A 27,040-nucleotide genomic window follows, 5' to 3' on the forward strand; every position below is an offset into this window, starting at 1 on the left:
TGTGAATTATGGTGGGTGGTAAACTTTAATTTTGAAAGGATTAAACTTGTTTTAATCAAGTTGTTTGCCTCTTTAGAAGGCGTCGAATATGGATTTGTTAAATCCCTTAAATTATTTTTGAATTATTTTACTCCACATTTACAGGGTAGCGTCAAGATTAAAAAAAGTTCGTCTCCATGGATTTGGAGACTTTTATTTTGACACGAGTGTTGAGCGACGTTCTTGCAGACGTCTTCACGCTGAAAGCTGCACGTCAGTTCGTTAAACTGGAATGGAGTGAAACGAAACCATACACGTGTTATGTTGATGCACACAGACATATCTATTTATTAAAATGACTGTACATCGACGAGGAATCATTAAAAACCCAGAAAGTAGCGCCATTGAGAAAAAAATTAAGAGGTAATGATTTTCTATTTCTGACACTCTGTAAGACACATCGACTTTGACTTGGTGACTGCTATTATATATGTTGTCAGGATCAGTGATGCAGTTTCAAATCCCTATCTACAAGCATACGCCATAAATAAAGTTGTAGGACGGGAGAGAATATGGGGCATCAATCTATATTTCTTTCTAATTGAATGGTTGAAAGCAATAATCACCTGACAGTCCGATGCACCTGTTTTCTTAGGCTGTATTTATTTATGTATGTTGTAACTGGTGTGATCATAAATGTGTGTGTCAATGCAGGGGAAATGCTCAGAGACAGGCTTCATCTGGGAGAGGTAAGGCGACCATCCTGCTGCTGCTGCTGATAGCAGTTACTGGACTAGTGAGCTGGATGTATTTCACATGGACTGATGACTTTACACACACCTTGGTCTCAAGAGGGGAGATCCTCACTCAGCCAAGAGTTTTCATGGTTGACTGCTCAGAGGACTACAAAAAGTACAAGCACTTTCCAGGTATGTAGTTGATAAAAACTCTTGACATTTTTTACAACTTTTTCTTAAGGTAATAAAATGTTACTTTTTAAATACATTTTCTAACCTCTTCTCTCTTCCATAGGACATAAAAGGTAGTTTGTTAGTCAGTCACCATTCACTTTCATTGCATCTTTTCCCATACAGTGATAATGAATGGTGATGGAGGCTGTCATTCTGCCTAACATCTCCTTTTGTGTTCCTCACAACATGAGGGAGAGTAAATGATGACAGAATAAAATTTTTGGGTGAAGTATTCCTTTAAGGAGCAAGGTTTTTTATAAAAAATGTTTTATAGGGTATTTATTTTCTAGTCATGTAAGACACACTGTGTTGAGTGAGGCATTTACAGTGGAAGTGAGTTTGAGCCAATTTTTGAACACTGAAATACTCACTGTTTCAAAAGTATAGTCACAAGACATAAAGGATATGTGTGTAAACATGATTTTAGTGGGATATAATTGCTTACTGACCTTTTCTGTGTAAAGTTATAGCCAATTTTACAACTGCATTGCCATGATGATGTGATATCAACAAACCCTAAAATTACTGTAAAAAAAAAAAAAAAAATTACAATTTATACAACTTTACAGCTCAAATAATACATGAATTTTAAGAGAAGAATTCATGTGTGCTTTTATAAAATTATAAGCTTCACATTTCTGCCTTTAAAACCTCAAAAATTGGCCCCATTCACTTCCATTGTAAGTGCCTCACTGTAACTTCGATTTTGGCTATTTTTAAAGAAAAGGAGAGACGAGTTGAAATTAATTTTAGTGGTAATCAACATTATGCCACAAATGATGTCGATTGAGCTTACTTATCTTGTATTGAACCCAAAATATACCAGTCAAATACTTAAATAGACTATTTTAACTGTGTTTTAAAGGAGTTGTCCAAGTTTAAAATAAATTAAGCTCAATCAACAGCATTTGTGGCATAATTTTAACTACCAAAATTCTGGGATACAGGCACTTACAATCGAAGGGAATGTGGTCAGTCCATATGCATTAAAATACTCACTATTTTAAAAGTATATCCACAAGACGTAAACAATATGATTTTAGTTTGATAAAATTGCTTATTAACTTTTTTGTATAAATGTATATATAATTTTACAACTTCGCTGCCATGACAACATAACCCCATAAACCATAAATCTGTTAAAATGACAATTTAAAAACTTTACAGCTCAAATAATACACGTTTTACCAGAATAATTAATGTAAGTGCCTTTATAAAATTATAAACTTCACATTTCTGCCTTGAAACCCTACAAAAATTGGCCTCTTTTACATCCATTGCAAGTGCCTCACTGTTACCTCGATTTGTATTTTATTTTTTAAAGAAAAAGGGGTCGAGATGAAATAATTTTTGTGGTAATCAACATTAATGCCACAAATTCTGTTGATTGAGCTGAACTTGTACTGTACCTGGAATATTCCTTTAAGTGTATTAACTGCACTGGGTCTTTAAATGAAAGAGTCATAACAGGTAGGCTAATTTATGAGGCTGACTGACCAATCCATTTTTTGGTTTGCATGCTAAGAGAAAATTAGGAATGTTATTGGTGTTGTAAATAGTAACTGTCAAGTGAATAGGAATATCATGTGTCGTCTTAAAGAAATATAAACAAAGACCATTTAAACCAAAAAACATCATGCTCTGAATGTTTTGTTTGTGCAATCCTTATGGATGCTGGTCGCACATTTTTCAAAACAGTTAATTTTAGGTCTCTGTTGACTTCTGTGAGAGATCATATTGTGGCTTGCATATGTCTGAAACAATATGAAAACAAGCTATTCATGTTAGGTTCTTTGTTTCAAAAGTTCTGTGTAATAAATCAGAGGGGGGTATAGGGAGTGAGTACAAAGCTTTGTTTGGACAAAGTCAGCATCTGTGGATTCCATTGGGGTAAATCATTAAGTTAGATCGTTGGTGGGAGGCCAGAACTGTAATTGACAATCTGGATTCTCCCACACGGGACTCATTACCAAACCTCACACCAGCTTCAAAAAGGCACCTGTAGGCACCAGGAACAAAACAAGTGCTGGGATTAACAAGCACTCCCTTGGCTCTAGGTCATCCCACACTCTTTACACCAGCTGTAAATCAGATCTGGGAGAAGGGATGAAAGGAGGGAAAATGTATTGTCCTGAAGCTGAGTGCAGCCATTTGTGGTTGTAGGTATATTTGAGTTCTACTGTGAACATTGCACCAATTATTTCACAGACAGAACTAAGAAAACAAAGCAGAATGTAAAGGCCTTCTCTTTAAAATCTAGTTTACTTGCTATGTTATTAAGTGGCTTAAATAAACTCTGCAAATCCAGCAACTAGTTCTTACTCAAATGCATATTTTGTCAGTCCGGTATCTTGTAAACATGACTTTGTTTTCCAGCGGGCTGATAAAGACCTGTGCAGCCCGACTTCCTAAAATTGTGTAACCATCCAGACAATAAGATTGGAATGTGCCATTTTTGTATATGATATCAAATGCACCAAACCATTAGTGAACTAACTGGCTGTACATCTGTTCACTTGCCAATGGCTGTGTCTGTATCACTAGTGTTACGTGGTGAGATGATCAAGGAATTGGATTGGATAAAAAGTCAGAAATTAAGCCTTTGTCTTTAGATAAATGTTGCATTTTCCCACCTTCTGGCTCTTTCTCCTCCCAAGGGCATCTCATTCACTTGTAGCACTTCTTTCTCTTTCTTGTTGCCAATTGAGCATCCCACTGCAGATGTTACTTTACCGAAAGCATCGCTCTCTGAAATGGTTCTGGAACAAACTCCAAAGTCATTATGCAGACATTTTTGCATTATGGAATATGCAGTTTAGTTTGAAGAGGGAATTTGGCAGAGGCCTAAAGAATTGATAATAAAGGATGATGCATTCTGTCCTCAGGTTGCACCCCAACAAAATGCGGCAGAGCCATTTCAGACAATGTCGTGACTTTGGAGGAGGCACAAAGGCTTAGGAGGTACAAACATACAGACACACACAGACAATCACATTGAAACTCTATATAAACTGCATAAGTACGTTTGTTCTCCTATTTCACAGGCTAGCTGAACGGGGGTTATCACTTGCTGGCTCAGATGGAGGTGTAAGTAGAATTCAGGTCATATGATTGCATTTGCATTTAAAAATAGTATATTGGTCTACAACGGCAGTGGCTTTAGGAATTTAGGAACACAGGAGGGCGGTATACACTGTTTTTGACTAGCTGGATTTAGAGGAGCACAATCTTGTATCACATTCATGACTATTATTTTCTGTAATGCTTCTTAGATGCACTGTTGGCACCATATTGTTTTGAGTGATTGAGTTTCTGTCAGAAAACACTTTTATTAAGGCAGGTTTTTATGGAACAAAAAATAATAAAATTACTCGATTCTAATTTTAATGTGTGGAAGATTGTGGAATTGACTTTTGAGGGTTTTATTGGGAACATAGTGCGACATCATCAGAGTAAAGGAATAAGCTTAACACACCAGTTTATAGCTGAACCACTTAATGGAAAATGTCTGGAAAAGACTGAAAATTAGTTTAGGAGTGTACGTGTGGTGCAGAGGCCTAAACCGTGATGTAAAACGGTATGCCATACAATCTAAACTGAGGCTAAGGTCCAGTATTACTAATGCCACAACCACTCTTCTTAAAGTCATCTTTTAATGCGAAATAATGTCGTTTTTTTCCCTTCAATAACTTGTTTATGGCATAGAGATTTGAAGTGGTATTGAACTTATCTTTTATTTACTTGTACTGTACAGTGGGGTTCAGAAGTCTGAGACTACATTAAAAATATGGGATTATTTTTTTTTATTCAAATCTGGAAATTATCAGAAAGTTTTAGTATTTTGAGAAATGTAAAACAGTCAAAGTTATAATGTAAAATAAATAAAAAAATATTCAAGGTTCAGCACTATTTCATGGTCACTAATCAAATGTAAGCAAATTTGTGACATTAACCATTTAAACTTGTGGAGTCCAAGCTAGCTCAGCTGCTGTAATTAAAGCGAAGGGGGAACATAACAAATACTTTGAAATTCATATGACATTTTTCAATTCAGCTTATCAACTGAATTGTTACTGATTCTGATAAAACTGCTTATATCATTTGTAGCGAAATATTTAGCATTACATATAAAGATGTAAAAAAGACACTTTTTCACTTCCCCACTGTTTATAAGGACCTTGGATTTCTTTTATCATGTGTTCACTTTGTCTTTATTTTACCTGCATTGCATGACTTTGAAAATATGAAAGGTGTTACCTGTATAACATTACATAAAATGAACTTCTAAGGTTGAAACCAAGTATGTGATCTTACCAGGCAAAGAGGCATTTTATAAAGTGTGGCCTCTAAACTGACAGAGTGTGTAATAGAGGGGTCCTGATCTGGTTTGTAAGAGCAGATCAACCCCATCATGATGATTCATGAAGTGTCTGGAGACAGAGAGCAAGGAAAACCAGCACTGAATCCATCTGTTGTCACTGTGATGCAGCCTGAATAGCAACAACCTAAGCGGAGCAGCTTTTCTACAGTTTCTGCTCACATAAGCAATACGGTCTTAAGCTCGGGGTAGCTACAAGTCCTCAGGGGTTGTTCTTTTAAAAATTATTCATACATTCAAGCTTTGACTTTTTGGCAGATATTGACCCCCCCTACCCGGTTAATCTGCACTGTAAGCAGTTTCGGGAACTATCAGATATGGAAAGAAATGCTCACACTGACCGATAATTGAAAACCCCCCTATCACAACCCCCAAACAAATTCTACGCCTCTTAAATCGACTCCTGCATTAAACAGCCTATTACAGGCTTTTCAGTTAAATGTAAAATGTAAAACAATTATGTGGCACCAAATGATTCATGAAACAACAAAAATGGAAAAGCAAACATGTAAAATATCAAAATATCCAGTAAATATTTTAATCGATATATTATATAAATTTCTGATATTTAAAATGCATGACAACGTGCGTTGACCTGACTTTCATGAAAAATACCTTTGTCCTAAGAACACATTTAAACCTCTCTGCATTTATAATTTTGTTGACCCTTTTCTTAATTTACACCGGTTAGGTTTGATTATGTTCGCTTGTTTACCCAAGTTCTATAACAACAAATGTATGTAACAGATTATGTTTGTGAAAGTATGACTTATTTTGTTAAGTTTAGATGTCACTTTTTATTAATGTATTAAATCATTTTAAATGATCAATATTATAAATATTTATAAATGATATTTAAAATATCATATTATTCATAGTACAGTTTCTGCTCACATAAGCTGTATAGTCTAACACTCAAGGTAGCTACATGCTCTCAGGAGATGTTCTTTTGTATGAAGTCAGACCACAGACACTAGGGAAGATTATTTATATTTTGTTTGTCCAATATTGACTATTTCCTCTTTTGAAAGTTTTTCCACTGTCTTTATTCTTTATATCCTTTTTATTTGTACAGGCCTCCATCCTGGATCTTCACTCTGGGGCACTGTCGATGGGGAAGCAGTTTGTGAATGTATACAGGTGAGTATGGCATCAGAGTTTGGCTTTATCCTCGTGTGACCCTGCGTCCTTCTGCGTGGACATTGTGTTTTGTCTTCGCTATATGCAACGCATAATTTAAATTAATTTAAACCGACTGATCTCAGTTCAGAAGACTCTGAGCTGACAGTAAAGGGTTAAACTTTTGATGGACGGAGTCATGTAACAAAACAACATGGCGCCGAACACAGCTGAGTTTGTCTTTGGGAGAAACGGCAACAAAACTACATCTGGTAAGAAACCTCATTATGTTTTTAAATTGAAACCTGTTTGAGTCAAAAGATTAGAGTCTGTAGTTTCATTCGATATGCCAATTCTTTTATTTTTGCGATTTTATCGTACAAAAAGACAGCACACTGGAGGTTGTCATTCACTAAATAGGGAGCAAGGGAGCATGCTATAGCTTTGCTATGCAGCTAAGTGCATTCGCTCTTAAAATCTGACCAAAAGTTCGGTTTCAGGCTAATGATGTTTGCACCACTCAACATGTTTGGCAGACATTGGACAATGGTAATCAGTACATGGATTCAGAATTTATAATGTAGAATTTTATTTTAACATGGTTGACAGTGATTAGATGATGTTGGCCATTACTTAGAATCAGAATTATTTATGCCAATTTCTGATTTAATGTCTGTAACATCTCAAAAACAAGAATAACCAACACTTCTGGAAACATAATGAACAGTTTGATTAAAAAAACCCTGACTTTCTATAGCTTGGTATTATTTAACATTTCACAACTTAGTCCAACTGTCCACATACATTTTTAGGAAAACGATATGTTCTAGAATTTAATTTTTTATTTTATTTTTATTTTTGTGTTTATTAGGTGCTACTAGTTACAAATCAAATAGGGAAATGGAAAATGCACACAGCAGTCACGCTCTGGTCTCACAAGGTTAAACAGTGGTTGCACCAATCAGTTGCACCAACGTCAGCGTCCGCTTTATCCATCAGAATCACAGCTTTATCAGTGCTTTTTGAGGTGCGTTTCATGTGCACATCAAAGTATACCCTTTGGTCTGGAGAACAGAGCAGAAATCAGTGGCTTCAGTGACTGAATGACTTTCCAGTTTCTGTTGCTGAAGATCTTGCCTTTCATCCCTAACACCTGTCATTTTTCCTCAAGTTTTTTCAAGGGCTTTACACCTATGTGCCCACACAAAATCTGGTACTTTGATTAGCCATTAAAATGTATAGCTAGCATGTGTTGGCGGCAGGCTTGTGGTGACACTTGATTGTTTTCTGTGTGGATCTTCTGTATAACTGCTTGCATGTTGATGTTGTGTCAGTATTCCAGTATTTGATTGCTGACATCCTACATTTACATTTTTCATTTGAATCAATTTGCTCTTTTTATTCCCAGATATTTTAAGGATGAGATAAGAGATGTTTTCACTGAAGAAGATTTTGAGCTGTATAGGTGAGTGATGTGGAAAAATAGCCAGTTGTTTGAATCATTTCTTTGAATAGAAACACACTTTGACTCAGGGTATAGAGTGTGTAAATAAAATCTGTTTACTCAATATTGGAGGAAATATTTATGGATATGGATGGAAAAACCACAGCAGGTGCATATAGGTGGATCTATTGTTTTTGCTGATTAATCAGTGCTGTTTTCAGCTTTTGGAACTATCAGACAGAAGCAAAAATGAACAGCAATAATTTATAGTTTTATTTTATTTTTTGGTACAGTTTGGATGTATATGTTTTGTTAAAATAAATTATCCAATAATTATGTTTTATCATTGTATATAGTCCTTTTTTTGTATAAAAACAGCACTGTTTTACATTTAGTGCTATTTTGTTGTATGTATATAAATATTTCACATATAAATTTTAAAAATGATTGGCCTATTAACAGAAATAAAAGGGCGCGGTCACACATACCTAGCACGGTGAAATACAGTCGTCTCAATGGGAATCTGCGCAATCTTAAATTTTGTGCGATGGACTTCCGTTGCCGATTAATTTCCTTGCAATCATTTCGCCTCGAGTTCAAGTTTGGTGAACTTTGACAGGTGAAATCGCCACGTTGACCAATAGGAAGTTGCTTTGTTTGGCAGTGACCTCTGTGTGGGCGGTGCTTCGTTAACAGCTACACTGAAAATTCACAATGGACAAGGATATTATTTTAGTGGTGAGTTTTTAACTGAACTCTTTTTAACTTAACTTAATCTACACCGGATCTAATCGAACCCAAACCCTAAAGTGAAGACTATAAACTGTTTAAATTGTCTGAATTTTGTCAGATTTACTGAATGGAAAGTGCTGATTGTGTGCCTTCAGAATACTTTATTTTACTCCAGCATTTGTATTTTATGTCGCTACATAAAGCCTGTATTGCAATTTTTTTTTTTAAAATACGTTATAGTGTATTCTTAACATGTTTTCTGCTGATGTCTCACTGACTATAAAGTTCAGCATTAAAAAGGCTGTTTGACAATTATATTTTTGCTGGTTTCACACGCTCAACATCCGCCCACACCATCTTTGCCCACGGAATTTCGCTGTAAGAAGGTATGTGTGACAGCGCCGTTAGTTATTAGTTTTGGCAAAATCCATTATTTGTTGACTTCCAGCATATATACTATATTAAGAAGTGTTATATACCCTGCTGTAAACCAGGGATGTCCGTGGCCGAATTCAAAATGCGATAGCCGAAACGTTCGGTCTGGACTCCACACAGATGTATCTCACCAAACCTACCTTCTTCTCACGGATCAACAGCACCTCTGCCAAAACCACTCATGATGAGTACTGGCACCCACATATCGATAAGGTAAAACACACATACAAACACTTAACAACTAATACCTGTTTCACATCGGATGCACACATTTACATGCAAATGTTAAGTAATCTACACTGGATCTAATCGAACCCAAACCCTAAAGTGAAGACTATAAACTGTTTAAATCGTCTGAATTTTGTCAGATTTACTGAATGGAAAGTGCTGATTGTGTGCCTTCAGAATACTTTATTTTACTCCAGCATTTGTATTTTATGTCACTACATAAAGCCTGCATTGCAATTTAAATAGGTTATAGTGTATTCTTAACATGTTTTCTGCTGATTTCAGCACACTGTGCAACAAAAAGAGGCTCAGTATCAAAAATCTACTTGCACCTACACTCCTTTTTAAGCAGCAACGCCCTACTTATGTGGACGGTGTGAGTGCTGTGACATGTTAATATACATGCCAGAATTCATACATGCTGCTTTTATGTGCAGGTGAAACAGGCCTGAAACATTTTTCTCATATCTGTTCAAGAATTCCTGAAATGTAATGTTTACTCTATGATCTGAGTTCTAAAACTGCCAATCATGTCGGTTCTCTCAAAACAGGGACCAAAAATATCTCCATGCACTTGGGCCCAGTTGTTTTGAGCTAGCTTTAATAGGGCCATATCATTGCAGCAAGTTGACATTTATAAATAAATAATTTTTTACATAATATTAGTTCAGTGACTAGAAATAAAGCAGACATTTTAATACTTGTCTAGGGAGGCAAATCTTAAAAGAAATAGCAAAGGGATTTGGATATGAGAAATGGAACTAGATAAATATTAAATTCCTGATGTAACCACACACATCAGCTAATTCTTACAGATTGGAAATTAAGAGGCACTATGTAAAATGTTTAATTGATATCTAATGCAATAAAGAGGAGTATGCTCAGCAGTATTTGCATCCAAAACAGTAATGATTGGATCAGAAAGTTTAAGTTATGAACTCTTTATTTGGCTGGATGTAATACTGTATTGCAATGACATTGCCTTTAAAAGACATAATTTATTTTTGAAAGTGTAATGCTCCTACATCACTTTTGAACTGAGGTCTAGAGGGATCAAGCTCAATACGCCTGGCCTTTAGAAATGGAGCTTTGATCTCTGAGTTGGTTGTACATGTATGAATGTAGCTAGGGTGAGTTAATCAAGAGATCCCTTCACTTTGCAGGCCAGCTTTTCATTTTTGGCTGTAACTCATCAGAGGGATAAACTGCTCATATTGAAGACAAATTACTTTTGTGTTTTGGATTTATTTAGGGTTTTTTTTTGTGCATGAGAGGCCAAAAGAATCAAATTTACAATTCTACTCTAAAATATAGCTGCAAGCAGCAATTAACAGGGTTCAAGCATTTAAGGTCATTTAAGTACATAAGCAACGGATATTAAGTATTAATAAGACAGCCTGTTAGCAGCTAAAACAATATTAAAGTGCCTTAATTTTGAGAAATATCAGGTAAGGTAGCACACAGATATGGTATTTTTTACGTTCCAGATCGTTATAGTGTCACCAAGAGGCATAGGTACGCAATTTTTTCGTGTCCTCCGAATGATCCCACACAAAAGTGTCTTAAAATTGTTGAAAATATCTAATTCACGTCAAGAGTTATAACCGTTTAAGTAATAGTGGCCACGCTCGCTGCGTACACTTTGGTGTAGCTTTGCGGTGATGAATCGAAAGTTAAAACTTTTTGATAATTGTTAATAATGGGACCCCAGAGAATCTTTCTGCACTGGTTTGGTTCCGATCAGGCGAAGGGCCTAGGACTAGTTCACATAGCTGTGAAAAGTTGATTTTGTTGATGGCGGCCACGTTTTTCAAGATATGAAACTGTCCTCATAGTCCTTGATAGCACATTGGACACAGGAACTGCATGCAAAATTGAAAGTTAATCAGACCAACGGTTCCATAGTTAGAGCCATTTTTTTAAGGTAAAGATAAGATAAAGATTTTAAGAGGTAGATACGCACAATTGTTTTTATGTGTCCTTGGAATGACCCCATACATTTGTGTACCAAATTTGGTGACAAAATCTTAATCTGTTCAAGTTATAGCCATTTTAGTAAAAGTGGCCACGGCCACTATGTACGTTTTAACGTACCATTTGATGATGAATCAAAAATTCAAAATTCCTTTGATAACTTGTCATACTTGGACTGGTCTGCTGAATCTTTCTGCACTGGTTTGGTTCCAATTGGGCGAACGGCCTAGGATTAGTTAAAAAAAAAAGTACTTTTTTTTTAAATAATCTCAAGTTTAATGAATGTTTTGTTTCACACCAATGGTACTTGAGACGGAGTTGTTAAAAATGAGGAGATCAGCAATATGGTATGAATATTGTTTTTCTTTGTGAAACAGTGGTATATACAATGATATACACACGTAAAACGTGATAGCGCCTCCCAAAGGCCAATTTTGTTTTTTCAAATTTTGCACAGACATCTTGGGCCAAGAGACAAATAGGTCTACCAAGTTTCGTTCCGATCAGCCTTATTTAACCCTATATAAAAGCTGCTGAAAGCTGATTGGTCGATGTTGGCCATGTTTTTCAAGATATGTGACTGTCCTCATAGACCATGATGGCACCTTGGACAACGACACAGCATGCAAAATTTCAAGTTTATCGGACCAATGGTTCCATAGTTAGAGCCAATTTATTTTATTATAGTGCCACCCAGAGGCAGAGGCATGCATTTTTTTTGTGTCCTCAGAATGACCCTTTACATAAGTGTACCATATTTGGTGATATCTCAATCTGTTCAAAGTTATAACCGTTTAAGTAAAATCGAGGGGGCGGAGCCAAAAACGTCCGGAGCTTAAAATATTCAACATGAAACAAAGAATCACTGGAAAAGGAATTTTGTTCCTAGCCCTTACTGTTCAAGATGTGATTTTGTAAATTTTAGCGCCACCTATGGGCCGATCGAGCTGATTCCATGAAAATGGCTAGCCAGCTGGAGTACTACCATCCCTGAAAGTTTCAAGTCTCTAGGTCTTATGGTTTGTCTGCATGTTCAGTTTTACGGCAGAAAAATAATAAAAATCCTGACAAAAGCATTGGGTTTCTAGCCCATTGGGTTTGAACCCCTAATTACTTGAATCACTTTATGTTAAGAGGGAAACACATTACGCTACTTTGATATTGTGCTGCGCATACATCTGTACGGGATGTGGGCTGATGCTTTGGCATTGATAGAGTAATAAAAACAAAATATAGCTGCAAGCAACTGTTGTCGGGGGCCAAGCACATATGGCGAGATGACCAAAAAATCTAATTTGACAGAAAAGATCCTGTGGATGCTGTGGACAGCTATTTTGGTGTGACATTTCACCTGTTTTGAGCACAGTTGCAAAAATAGGATTTTCTTTAGTTATAGCATCAAAAATGAAAACTCTGCATGTTACCTCAGTGTTCTCTTGTCTATGTGTACAAATATTGTTTATAAGTATAAGTTTGAAAATTGCGCTCACAAGTACAGGCTAGTTAGTCATTATAGGCCATGGCCAAAACATATTTGCTTATATCTTTGGAACGATTCGATGCATCAAAATTCTTTTGATTACATTTTGTCAGGAGGGTCTGTAGATGATATACACCAAGTGTCGTGAGAATCGGGCAAATGGCCTTTGAAAAATTTGTTTTTCGTATAAATCGAAATTGTAAAAAAAGTATCTTGTGGAAATAGAAATTCAAGTATCCATATCATTGTGGAGCACTGGTGGATTCAGATAAGCTACAAATTTGTATTGTAGCCTGTACGGTTCTGGAGTTATGAGCAAAAATGACATAAACTAATTATACCACCACCGTATGGCCGATTGTCACAAAATATTAAATGCGGCTTCGAGTTGACACCCTGCTTGGCCATTCCCAATATGAGTTATAAGATGCTGAAATTTGATTGACTGTTGGTGGCCATTTTTTTTTAATTTGTCGAATCGATTTTTTTAAGAACGTTATCATTTGAACCAAAGAAGATGCATATTTAATTTGAACTTTGTTGCTCAAATGGCTGTAAAATTATGAAAGTTTTTCAGTTGTAGCACCCCCTAGGGGTGGAATTGTACGAAACTTTGATGACATCTTCTAAACATCCTGTTGACTATGTGTACCAAGTTTGGTTACATTTGGAGGTTGCGTTGAGTAGATATTGATCAATTCCTCAAATTGCGGTAAACCGAAGGATTGTATCATTAATATCTTCTGAATGATTTAACGTATCGAAATTCTTTGGATAACTTTTTGTCAGGGGGGTCTATAGATTATGTATACCAAATTGCATGCTGATCAGACTAATGGACGAGGAGTTCGAAAAAGTAGGTTTTTCCAAAAATGGCGAAAAAAAACGGAAATGAAATCAGAGATATACATTTTGTAGGGCTTGACTCAAGGTGTCAGAGGAAAAAAGTTCTGATTCTAGCCCTTACGATTGCAGAGATATGGGTCAAAACTTAAGTGTTTATTATAGCGCTACCTAGGGTCAGATGGGTGTGCGTTTGTGCGCCTGAGTAGTGGGGAGGATTTGGGATCATCCTGCAAGTTAAGTGTCTCCATGCCTTATGGTATCTGATGCCCAGACACTTTTAGGGCAGAAAAAAAAAAGAAGAGTAAGAAAAAGAAGAAAATCAGTACAATTACAATAGGGTTCCAGCAGCTTTGCTGCTTGGGCCCCTAATAAGCACCTCTAATGCTGAGTGTACTCCCTCTGCGGTAGGTATGTGGAATATTCTTAATTATTCCATCTTGGAAAAAGCATTGGAAAGAACATGCTGTGTCCAGAAGAACGGCATTCTTAACAAGCTTTGATTGCCATAGTTAAATGTCTGAACTGACATGCAGAGAAGTGACGCCTTTGTGGTTTGGGCTCACTAAAGAGGTTCCCCTTATAAAGCAGAACATTTATAATCCCATGGACACTTTTAAATTCAACCCACTGCTTTTTGCAAAGCCGGAAAATCTTAGTCTTACCCTGAGGGCTATTTTTTAGAGTTGACTTTTCTGTTCTATATTGCAAAAATCACAGCAATTAAAAATGAATGAATTGATGAATAAAGAATGCATGAATAAGTCCATTCAGCAGAGATTTGCTCTTTTGTTTTTGAGACAATAACTCAGGAGATATAAAAATGCTTAATTTAGTTTCTCCCTTTCAAAGTTAAAATTTTAATTTCACTAACTAGGCTTAGATTAATAATTAAAACCTCCTGATTATTTTTTTAGGCTCATGCTGAGGTTTGTTCAAGATTGTAAGCAAAATAATTAACTGTGTTGTTTAGAATCTGTGTATTTTTTGACAGGAGACCTATGGATCCTTTGATTACACATCGTTACTATACTTGTCTGATTATGGTGTGGAGTTTGGTGGTGGACGGTTTGTCTTCATGGACCCCAAAACCAACAGAACAGTGGAGCCACTTACTGGTAAATACCAAGTTCAACACACACATTTGTACAAAAGCATTGATGGATTGCAATGTGTATGGTCCAGATCAGGTTTTCAGTACTTGTCTAAATTGTCAAAATACTTCAGCACTTGAGTAGAGCAGTTACCTTTATTAATAGATCAAGTTGTTTATACAAAAAAAAAAAATTAAATAAATAAAAAAATTAAGAATCTCATTACATAGAATTTATTTTGTTGCACTACTCACATTTACACAAAGATATACCTGCACCAGACAGAATGTTTCATATTTGAAACATAAAACATTTTGAATTCTCAATATAAAAGTAAAAGAAAGTTACAAAAAGATCTTGTATTGAACTGAACAAACTAAGACATTATTATTTCACATCCTAACCAAGGTTGCAGAGAAATATAATGTAATGCTGTCTTACAGTTCCCCAAACTTTGTGTGGCTGAGGATGCTTTTTCAGTATATACTGTACCTTTGTGTGGAAAATCCTTGATCCTTTTCTTTGAATGATGGGTTTTTCTTTGAAAGTGCATCTTCTGATTCTTAAAAAAATGTTGCCCCCCACTTCGAGTTTTAACTCCACGACTACCATTTCGAGAAAAATGCTTCTTTTTACAATGCATGGCAAATCTTTAGCCAAAACCTTTGTTGTTTTGTAAAATGGAAATTCACCAAAGTGTATGATGTATATTTTTAGACCTGGATAGGTTTTCTTTTACACATCTTACCTGCCATGTAGAAAATTGACATGCAAAAAATTTTTTTAGTATAAAAAAAAATTGCTTACCACTTTTCACATGTGCATCAATCACAGACTGTATATGATGGGCCCTTTCTAAATATGAGGCGATATGTCAAAAATTGTGCATGTTTTCCTAGATGAAGGGGGTGTCATGGCTTACCCTGATGCATCTTACACCCTTTTCCTTATACATAAAATTTACAATGTAATGAAAATTATACAGTGTGCAGAAATATGTACAATGTACAGAGAATTTTTTTTAGGACCGACAGTACTAAAGCCAGTTGTGTAATAAATCTGCCATAAATAATGTGCAGGTAGTGCGTGAGGTTGTTAATAGCACTTCTGAGCTTCTTTTGCACACTGGAGTTCATTTACTTAATCATATAAGTGACCCTGCAGTTGCAGTGAAGTGCAGAGAAATTAGCTATAATTATCACTTTCTCATATTTATGCCATCCTTAAGTAAAATGTGATTTTGGATAGTCTCTCTCAGCTGTCGCACTGATTACATCTTCGCGCCCAGCGCTCTTAATGACTTGTATTACATACCTGCTGCATGGACTCATTGTTTTTTTTTTTCAGGCCTGGCATTTTGATAATGTCGCCATGATGACATGAACCATGAATAGCTGGCTGATTATTTGGTCTGCACAGAGAAGCTGATATTTTGACTCGTGTATGTGAATTAATTTACCTTTCAGCTCTTTATTGGAATATTTTTCAACTCCGTTAAGGTGAACTGGGATAAATTGGAGTCATACAATGGAGATAGAAATTGTCAGTCTTCTTTAAAATCTTTTTTTCCTTCCCTGCTGGGCTGGTGAGAGGCGTTTTGTCACATAGTGTGACACTTGATCACTCAGTGCTCTCTGAAGTCATTGAAAATTGAAGGCAGGTGAACGCAAGTGGTGCTGCAGATAAGCAGATATGATTTTGCACCTTTTCTCTGAATCAGGGGTGGGCAATACAAGCAAAAATATATATTCCAGTATTCTTGACGTTTTTAGTTTAACTATAAATATCACAAAATACACATTATTATGTTAAGTGATTAAACAATTCTGAAAAAATAATGACAGTTCCTTTTTTGAAGGAATATTTGAATAATGGTCTATTTTATCTACTTAGCATCATTTTCCAATTCTAGCAAAATCGGGCTTCTCTCTTTTTTTAGTTGAACATAAGCATTTGCTTTGCTTTTGAAGCAAACCCCTCCATCATGTATTTGTTTTGGATTTAGCCTTTGAAAAGATACTTTTGTTGACTATACAGTAGATATACTGTATATGCATGGTTGATAAGAGTGTTAATTAATAATTCCTGAGCTAGTTTACACTGTGATAAAGAAAGGAGGAAAGCTTGACGGCATCAGCTGAAGTAACTAGAGCGATTCTTAGCGGAGAATCTGTTCTACACCATTTCTACTGGTTTTCCGGCCACCCCCTACCTTGAATTTAAAATCGAGTCCACATTGAAATTCTGGGGTCTAAAATGCCATTTAAACCTGGAAATACACAAAAAATATATAAATAAAAAATTAAAAAAAAGAGAAGAAAATACATAAGAAATCTTAAGATTCTGCACTATATCTAGGTCTCTAATGTAGGAAACTAAAGTTGGGACATGCTAGCTCCTTTATACGAAAGGTCAAATTTGCTTGCTTCCACTGAAGCACACAGGATGACCTTTGGAACATTTTCAGATCATGCTGGGATAACATGGATCATCAGGCTTTCCACAAACCTGTGAAGTCCATTACAGCTCGAGTGCATGCTGTCCTTGAAGCTAGAAGAGAGAGGGCTTACCGAATACTAAGAAATTGTGAAATTCATGTTATTTTTTCAATTATACTTTTCACTCAAATGGATATGCTGAAATGCGAATAAATTCAAAATAGAAGTATATTTGCTAATGAACTCAGACTTTTGACCCCACTATACATGGGTACCTGAATTATAAAAATATATACAGTATATAAACCCAAGTGTGGCACATATATAATGGAACAAATGGAAACTAGATATGGTGTGATTTTTCAGCGCTAATGTCAACTGCTAGGATTAAAATACCCAAATGCATTATTCATCAGACCCCAATGTTTTCAGCGCTGGATCTCTCCCCCTCCCGCGTGCCCCATTTCCAGCTAGGGTGATGAGTTTTGAATGGCTGCCTCCAGTTTTAAATGAATTAGGATACAGTTGGCTACAGAAGCTGGAAAGGATTCCTGTTCACTGAGTTGCAAAAGCAATGCGTTTTGTCTGCGTTGATTATCCCTCAGGTGTGGCTGATGAGCCCCTGATCTTCACTAAGGTAATTATTACCCTGATGGATAACTCTGTGGAACAGGCTGTAATTATATCTAGAGTGTGACTGACAATCAACCTCCCTCTTTCATGAAGGATAAGAAGAGGAGAGACAGATATTGGCCTGTTGAGAGACAGAGTGCTAAACAGAAGGGAGGAGGGCAAAGGTGTGGAGAGATCCAAAGATATGAGTGTGAAAGCTGACGTCACATGTTAGACAATGAGATTGGGAGACATATGCTGGGAAAGAGGCACATCGGGTTTGTCACACTGGGAAAATTGAGACCTGGCACTGGATGTATCCTGTGGGATCACAGCTGCTTCTCCTGATTTTAGAGTCACAGAGGAGCAACGTGCTTCTGCCCCACTGAGCACCTCATACAGTTTGCACCTGCTGAGGAGTTTCAAGGAGGTGACAGGTGCATTTTTTTTTTGTCACATGTCTAAGAGATGTGGCAGACGAAAGACAATGGATGCAGTTCAAAGAAGTCTGGCTTAGGATTTGATGTGCAAATGCAGGGATTGTTTTTAAAACAAAAGAATTTTGTGAGATACAGTTTGTAACCATGCGTTTAAACTGTTCAGGGATCCCACAGTCATGAAAACCTATCAGGGAATATTTAAATTGTGATTTCCAGGCAAAAGTCAATTACTGTGTCCTAAATGACATACATATACTATGCACTCGGCCATGTAGTGTATGAATTTTCAAAGTGTAGTATCATCGTTTTTTTTTACTACACAGAAGCATTCGCCGTTAAACAGCTGACGGAAGTGACGTTTCAAGCATATGTAACGTGTTGCTGCTTGCTTTAGCGCATTAGCCAACCTCAGTTCAACACGTACAGATTCACAATGTGGGGTGATAGAAAAGCATTCTCACATTTGTAAGGTGCTATATATACTGAAGTTTGGCTAGCTGCTACATTCTTCATTATACTGTTTTGTCAGACCAGCAGTGCAGCCAGGTAACTGTGCCCCTTTCACTATGTACGGCAAGCCTTGTGTGCTTAGTGCATGAAGTGTTCAACATTCCACACTCCGGTTTGACGGTTGAAAAAGTGCATCATCCGGGTCCTTAAAGTACACTTCTTTTTGCTGCATTTTCAGTTAACATGCCACTCGCACTACTTTCACTACAAAATTGCATCGAATAGTGAGAAGTGTGCGGTTTGAGACGCACCTATTGAGACTTCTATAGTGAAAATATTTTTTTCTTGTCATGCTCAGCTATAAAATATTTTATTAGCTTGAAATGGGTCTTTGTGAGCGCAATCTCTATTAAAGAGAGAGTTCACCCCAAAGTGAAAATGCTATAATTTACTCACCCTTATGTTGTTCCAAACCTGTATGACTTACTACCATGGAACACAAAAGGAGATGTTATGCAGAAAGTTAGTCTCGTAGCCATTCGCTTTCATTGCATCTTTTTTTATATATATAATTAAAGTCAGAGATGACTTTAGGATCCTGTTGAAAGGAAAACCATTTCGGTTAGGGGTTAGGAAACAAGCATTTTCTCTAGAAGCACAGTCCCAAATGAGTGAAGTGGTCTACTCTTGGGTACAGACAGAATATTATAACTAGAAATAAACTGGGTAATTTTATAAATATAAATTTTTTTAGTTTAAGTTCCCACAGCACCTTGAAGTAAAAAAACAATCTGTTGTATTCAAAAGGTTCCAGATAGATTAACAAAAATACATAATATCCAATAAAAAACATGAAATGCAACTATTATGTAATTTATTACTTATTAGCAATTATGTTTTAAATCAGCTTTGCACGTGTGGATGACCGTGTACGTCAGCCACCATCAAAGAACATTTTTGACCCAGGAAGAACCCTGAGAGTATAGACCTAAGCATACCCAAACTCTGCATTGATTCCCACAATCCACGTTTTGTTAGCACATTGATTCATAGATTAATTTGTGTGCATTTTTTATTTATTTATTTATTTATTTTTACGGAAAAATTTCCCCTTTAATTTTTTCCCCCGCAAATAAAATGTTTAATCACCATGGAAACAGTTGCATTATTAGAAACTCTAAAATCATTACCATTTTATTGGTTCCCAGTGAACCAAGTTATAACATTTTGACAATCCCTGTGCTCTTCTCTGAGCTTTTCATTCTTGTGTTAATTTTAAATTGGCATATATAATTTAAGTAATTTGTTACATTTCCATTGTGTATACTGATCATGATATTTTTGCCCTTTTCTCTCTTGCATGCCATTATCATCTTTCCTTTCCTAATTTCCATGCAAACACTGTAACTAGGATTTGAAAATTCCCAGCCTAATACTCCAGATGTCCACAGGCATTCTCTCAGCTTGCATGATTTATGGGTATATACATATTCTTTCGGCAATGCAGTCCATAGCACTTATGCTATTTACACCTGCATATTCATCCTTTCATTTTAAGGATGAACATTTTAATGAGATTCAATATAATTTTCATGATCAAGAATGGTCTACAAGGGTCAAACTGAAGCTGACACAACAGAGGTAATACATAAATGCACTGTTTAGCAAATGTCTCCTTTTGTATCCTCAGTTTAAGTGCACAATTTTAGACTTGTTTAATTAGTATGGATGAAGCATTGCCATATTAATAATGCCCTTCAAGCTTTAACCATATGGGTCACTGTAAAATCTAAAATTTTCAACACAAATATTCCTCCATAAAATATATTGCCACATTCCTTTTTATTTAATTTTTTCCTCCTGCTTAAAATCTACTCAATCAGTTGTTATGGAACAAGTATGTTTTTATTTTTGAAAATCAACAATAAAATAGGGTGGGGGTGTAGTGTAGTGTAGTAATTTATGGTAATCTGTGTTTATCATGTTGACAGAATGGGTATATTTTCCTATGATTTATTATTATTTACCAGAGGCATAAATACTTTTGATGCCACAATCTTTCCATCCCCCGTATCATTGTCTGCTCTGATCAGTATATGCAAACTTGATCTTATTTTACACCATTTTTGTGCTGCACTTAAAAAAAAGAAAAAAAAAGAAAAAGAAAAAGAAAATAAACACCTTATTTAGGTATTACTTTATCTGCTGTTAGCTTGCCATGTAACTGCTTGCATGCTTTATTGCTTTGAACATGAAAAATAATGAACTGATGGGTTTAATCTTTAATGTCAAAAAGCTCAAATGATTTTTTTTTTCCCTCCACCATTTCATACTATGATAACGGCACTGACGTGCAAGTGAAAAAGACATGAACACCTTTGGGTCCTTGCTCGATTTGGGTTTTTTGGGGGTTGCAAACTGATTGTAAAAAGTGCTATAGTTCATTATCTTCAGGCCTATTTATAATGCATACTTGCTTTGCTTGTGATCTATACCATATATTATAGGTTCCAAATGGACCCGTTATTATAAACAATACACTGAGAAAAATATATGCTCTTTGCTGATTTATTCAGAGAATTTTACACAAGCATATCCACTTTTTAAAAGTTGACTTTTCGGACAAACATGAACATTTATTGAGATTAAGTACAACTTTCATGATAAAGAATGGTCTACAAAGGTCAGCACCAAGCAGATATAATGGAGGTAATTTACATAAATATCAAGTTTAGCCTCCTTTTGCTTCTTAAAATTGTGTTAATTTAATTCAGCACTCCCACCGAACAAAATTAGAACATTTTAGTAATTATCTCAGCACCAGCTTCCAGGGATGATTTGGATACACATACCATCAGCAGTCATATTTGCCTTATCCTGGCTACCATGAAATACAATAATTATTAAAAACAATCATTTAAAGGTATATTTCACCCAAAAATGATCATTTTCTCACCATGAAACACAAATGGAGATGTATGCAGAACAACAGCCTCAGTCATCATTCACTTTCTTTGTATGGAAAAAAAAAAAGATGCAATGAAAGTGAATGGTGAGGCTAGATGAGACTAGCATACTACTTTAGTATTCAATGGAGGAGAGAGAGTCATAAAGGTTTGGAACAATATGAGGATGAGTAACTGATCACAGAATTCTCATATTTGGGTGAATTATCCCTTTAATTTCAGATGACTAAAACTGCACTTAAATCTGATAATGAAAAACATCTTTACAAAAACTATTTTAAAAAATGTTTTGGCCTGATGCTAACCTATTTCATATGCAGTTTTCAACCATTTGTGTGAACTCTTCCGTTTCTCTCTTTCATCGTCCCTTTCCTTTCATCTCCTTCAGGTCGGGTATCGTTCTTCTCATCTGGTTCTGAGAACCTCCACCGTGTGGAGAAGGTTGAATGGGGCACACGATACGCCATTACGGTGTCCTACACATGTGACCCTGATTATGCCATTGATAACCCCTCCCTGCCGTAGAATCTACCTGGCTCCAGGCGATCCATGAGTGACGGGAACCCTAGAACAAACAGAAAAATGTTGAAATACACTCATCTGGCACTTTCAACAGTTTTGTTTATGGCAAGAAAAGCTTTCTTGGACTTGTTTGAATTTTTTAGGTGGATGTGCTGCATTGCATTGGATTTTTTTCTCCTTTTTCTTCCTTATTATTTTGAGGGGATTTACTGGAGTTGCCATCATTTTGCAGATGTGCATTGTGTGGTTTTGACTTTGAATCAGAAGGCACTTCTTTAAAATTGCATTCTCTCTTGTCTGGCTGTATTTCACTCTTTAAAACCTTATATATTATTATTCTTAAATCACTGTCTAGACATATGGCACAAGCGGGATGACAGAGCAGGTGTATGTAATGAAAAGAAGGGATTGGAAAAACGGGCTTTCAGTTCTCTCTACTTATGTCTCTACCTGAAAAACGTTCTTTGTAAAATGACTTTCAACAATGAAATGTCAAGGCATCTGATAACTAACAAGAACGAAAAAGGTGTTCTCTTCAATCATGTCTTTCTACTTGCTTTTTAAACAGAAAAATATTTTACTATCTTTCAAGAAAACGTTACCTTTTTTTTGTATCTTTGCTGAAAGGCTGTTATTACAATATTCACATGGCGCTTGATCAATATCAAATGGCCACTCTTTTATATTTCCAGATGAGGGACCACAAGGGCCAAATGATGATGTGTTTTAACATTTCAATGTCAAGTACAAAAGTTTGTTTTGAGGATCTCATGAGCTTTTGGAAACACATTTGCTCTCTAGGCTTGGAAACTCATTAAGTGGTATAAGTCAAACTCAGCACGTCAGAACAACTCACTTTTTTGACAACTTGTTTTGAGATGTAACAGCTAATTGGCTGCTCTGTTTACAGGCCTGAACCAAATCTAAATGCTCTTACCTTCGCTGTGTGAGTTGATGGTAGATTCAAAAGAGAAGGGTGTTACTTCTCTCGTGTATAAGAGAGTAAAATGTAGGTTACCGTTGAAACCTTCACGTCAAGGAATAGTATGTTTTTTAGGCCTTGTGGTACATATCTGTCAAAACCTGTCACAGTGGTGAATTGTAGGGGGTGACAAAAAGGCAAACATGCTTTTCTTGGATTTTTAGGCAAATTCTAAATCTGTTTCTACATATGCAGCCTGTTTTTCAACTGCATGCTTTAATATTATAATAATAGCACAAGGACACTGTTTACAATGCTTTTCTATGTCTGCTGATGAGTGATGATTCATGGCCAGAATTATATACTTAGATACTTAATTTGCTCTTCCTGTTTTGTGCTGTAACAGCCTAATTGGAAATCTCTCTTGGCCTGTAGTGTTCCTTTTTTCAATTGCTTATTCGTTAATGCTTTACTGTAAGAATGAATATGAACTAGTGCAAAGAATGTTGCTAAATTCACCATTTCAGGTTTATGCAAAACAAGCAGGTCTTTGCCAACAGCAATCAGAGTCTCATGTCTCAGACCAGTTCCCAACAGTGTCTGTTCTGACTGGGCTTAACCATTGATTTATTTTCACTGGATGCAATACACTGAAATATAATCCGTCCGTTGCTTTTTTAACTGTGATGAAATGAATTTGTTTGAGATGATAGGGTTGAATATGTTGCCTGGGCATCATTTTTATAGATGTTTGTGTTTGTTTGTTTTGAAAATTGTGGAGAATACACACTTGTGAAATAAGTATAAGATCACATTTATGTTGAAAATTTTTACATTTACATTGGTAACGCATGCCCTGTTTGTGTTTTATCATGCAGGATATGAATTTTACAGTAGATATCTAAAAATGCTGATTCTTGGTCTCAGCGATGGAATTATACGTGATTGACAATTTGTGCTATTGATAATTTGGTTTCACTAAACTTTGAAATCCTTATCAAAAATTATGTAATTACTTTAGGAAATACCCATTCTTGTGTTATGTTAATTTCAGATATCTATATGATTGTAACTAGTAAGAAAGCCTTTTAAGATACTGTATTTAAGATATATAAGATATTAACTTTTATTCTTCAGTTTAATGAAATACTGAATTTAACATGTTTAAATTAATATACAGGTATCAAGAATTAGCATTTTTCCTAGTTACAATTCAGTTGTTATCCAGAATGCACTATTTGCACTAGTAACAATGTAATTATTGATTTAAAAATTTGAATTTTTAGTAGTAAGAAGCAGCTGATATGTGTATTTGGAAATTGTGTTTTGAATAGGAATGAATGACACATCATTGTGGTTTTTAGTAGTTGAAATTCCATTTTTGATTTGAATAATGGGTATTTTCATGAGTAATTACATAATTTTTACTCTCAAGAATTGTCATTTTCACTATAGTAATTGTATTGTTGTTATCAACAATTAGCATTTAACTAGTGAAAGTTAAGTTGTTATCTATAATTCATATCCAGCACATGATTAAATGCCGAAATGACTCGCGATAACATCGGAGTAGAACTGTCTCAGAGTGTGTGCTAGTTTGATATATATTAGTCCACTGGCCAACTATGGTTTTGTGATCCTTTTTAAAGCTTTTTAATCTTTTTACGATCTTTCTTAATCTTATAACATTCTTACATGTTATATAGTACTGAAGATTAAATTTGTCAGTGTATTGGCTGATTGCTGTAAAGGCTGATTTTTAATCATTTTCAAACATGAATGTAATTGTACAGCAGATAAACTAAGCTTATGGCAGAGGAGGTTTGCCAGTGGGTGTTGTGGTTTTGATGGACAGATGTTGCTAATTAAACAATATGAGAAAACAAATGATGGAAACATTCAAGTCTGCAACTAAACCACAAGACTCCCTTTCCAGCAATTCACAAGAAAGTCTAGATTGATGTAACACAAGCTCCCCGCTGGTGATACAGCATTCCGCACTGTTTACGCTGAAGTAATGGATTTTGGAGTCATTTCTTATGACTACTCATTTGCAGAGCCCAACAATAACACAGAGTGAGATTGTGAATTATTTAATTTCTTCAGGAGACTGATAAATATGAAAGAAAATGTGCAACATTTAACTGGCGCCTTCAATTGGGGTTGTGCAGTATATTTTTAAATGTGTCTTGGTTTAATATGAGTGCTTTCTCTACAGTGCCATTAGGTAAAGTGATACACTCTATCTTCACATCTGACTCAAATTTTCCACTTTTGATCTAACCCTTCCATGATAAATGCTGCTTGTGAATGTTTGCCAGTTGATGAGTTCAGCACTGAGAGCTGCTTAAAAATTCACATAACAGGTTTGACCCTGGTTTGAGCTTCAGCCCACTCTTGAGTGTGATGACTGCATGGAAACGTCAGGCCCCAGTTGTATGGCTTCTGTTCTTTTCTTTCTAGAGAAATGTAGACTGTAAGAATTAATTATAGCCTTCCACATTCTCTGTGCTCCCAGAGGTAGATGGAGTGAGTGAACATAGGTTCTTTTTCCATTTTACACATCTGAAAAATCTTTGAGTCCATAATGACACTGAGAACCAAAGTAGAACACCACAGGGGATTGTTCTCTTTGCCATGCATATGGATAATCTGCGTAATTGGCTTGTTGTATAGTTTATTCTATTTTATATTACTGATCCAGAATGAAATGTTTTATTTCCTTTTTATCAATAAATACAAATATGAAAACCATGCAGATTGTCAGTAGGACTTTTGTTGTCATTTTTCTGATTGCCTGCTGAGAAGTTTTTATCGCTCATGATTTATTAGAGAGATTAAGCTTATTCACATGCAAGGCGCAGTGCCCTGTACTTTGTGCTAAGGATTTTGAGCTCAAAACATCACCGTAGTCACCTGCTACACTCTTCTGTTGTGATGGTTTCCAGGAATGTGCCTGATTCACTGACAGAGTACAATGCATTGAGGAACAGTGTTCAAATACATGAATATGCATAGGAGCACTATTTGAGTTTAGCCCTATCCAACAAATGTCACAATATGGATCGTTTACATGATCATGAGCTTGGAAGGAATTTCAGCTCAAGAGAATCTGGGAATACGCATCCAAGATTCAGTTCTTGATGCTTTAGCAGACAAGCGGCTGAATGGACTACAGATGAGAATTGCTCCCTACAGACTGGCTAGGTTAACCGACTGATCTCAGTTCAGGACACTCTGGGCTGTCAATAAAGGGTTAAAATTTTGATGCATCGACTCACAGTGGAGTTTGTCTTTGAGAGTGCAAACAAAACTAAATCTGGTAAGATACCTCATTAAGTTTTTACACTGAAACCTGTTTGAGTCAAAAAACTAGTGTCTCTAGTTTCATCCCATATGCCATTTTTTTTTTAAATGTCATCGATTTATCGCGAAACAGCCTGCTGTTAAACATAATAACACAGACGAGGACTATAGAGCTATTTTTCCCTTAGAAATCCTATATTCACTGGGCATTATCACATTGAGAATCAATGAGTTCATTCAAAAGTTAAAAATGTTGCTTTCAGAGGCTGTATACAGAGTTAGAATGAAAATAAGGTGCAATTCAAACTGTTCTGAGATCAGTGCAGACAGACAGCAAATCGGAGGTTAAGTCATTAAATAAATAGGGAGCAAGGGAGCATCCTATAGCTTTCCTTACAGCTTAACCTACAGCTAATTCACTCCTAACATCTGGTCAAAAGTTCAGCTTCAGGCTGCAGATGATGTATGGACCACACAACATGTTTGGCAGACATGGGACAATGGTAATCAGTACATAGATTCAGAATTTATAATGCTAAATTTTATTTTAATATGGTTGACAGTGATTGGATGATGCTGGCCATTACTTGCATCAGAATTAATTATACTAATTTCTGATTGCTAAAATGCATCAGCACTGGCTATCACTTGTTTGTTTGACTGTGCAAAGAGAGAACATTTAGATTTTTTTTTTTTTTTGCCAAAGT

At 35.9% G+C, this 27,040-nt stretch overlaps 1 protein-coding gene across 1 annotated transcript; it reads left to right on the forward strand.

The window, feature by feature from the left end:
* The first annotated feature begins 245 nt into the window (after window positions 1-245).
* LOC127426999 (2-oxoglutarate and iron-dependent oxygenase domain-containing protein 3-like) lies at window positions 246-25,781 on the forward strand. The gene is made up of 9 exons (XM_051674275.1): window positions 246-402; window positions 694-908; window positions 3,836-3,911; window positions 3,995-4,037; window positions 6,404-6,468; window positions 7,856-7,912; window positions 9,118-9,271; window positions 14,578-14,701; window positions 21,972-25,781. Exons 1-9 carry the CDS (start codon window positions 335-337, stop codon window positions 22,106-22,108), a joined length of 939 nt encoding a protein of 312 aa, XP_051530235.1. The 5' UTR covers window positions 246-334; the 3' UTR covers window positions 22,109-25,781.
* Window positions 25,782-27,040: the final 1,259 nt, after the last annotated feature.

This window comes from Myxocyprinus asiaticus, chromosome 36 (genome assembly GCF_019703515.2).
Source record: "Myxocyprinus asiaticus isolate MX2 ecotype Aquarium Trade chromosome 36, UBuf_Myxa_2, whole genome shotgun sequence".
In the NCBI taxonomy this organism is placed as follows: Eukaryota; Metazoa; Chordata; class Actinopteri; order Cypriniformes; family Catostomidae; genus Myxocyprinus; species Myxocyprinus asiaticus.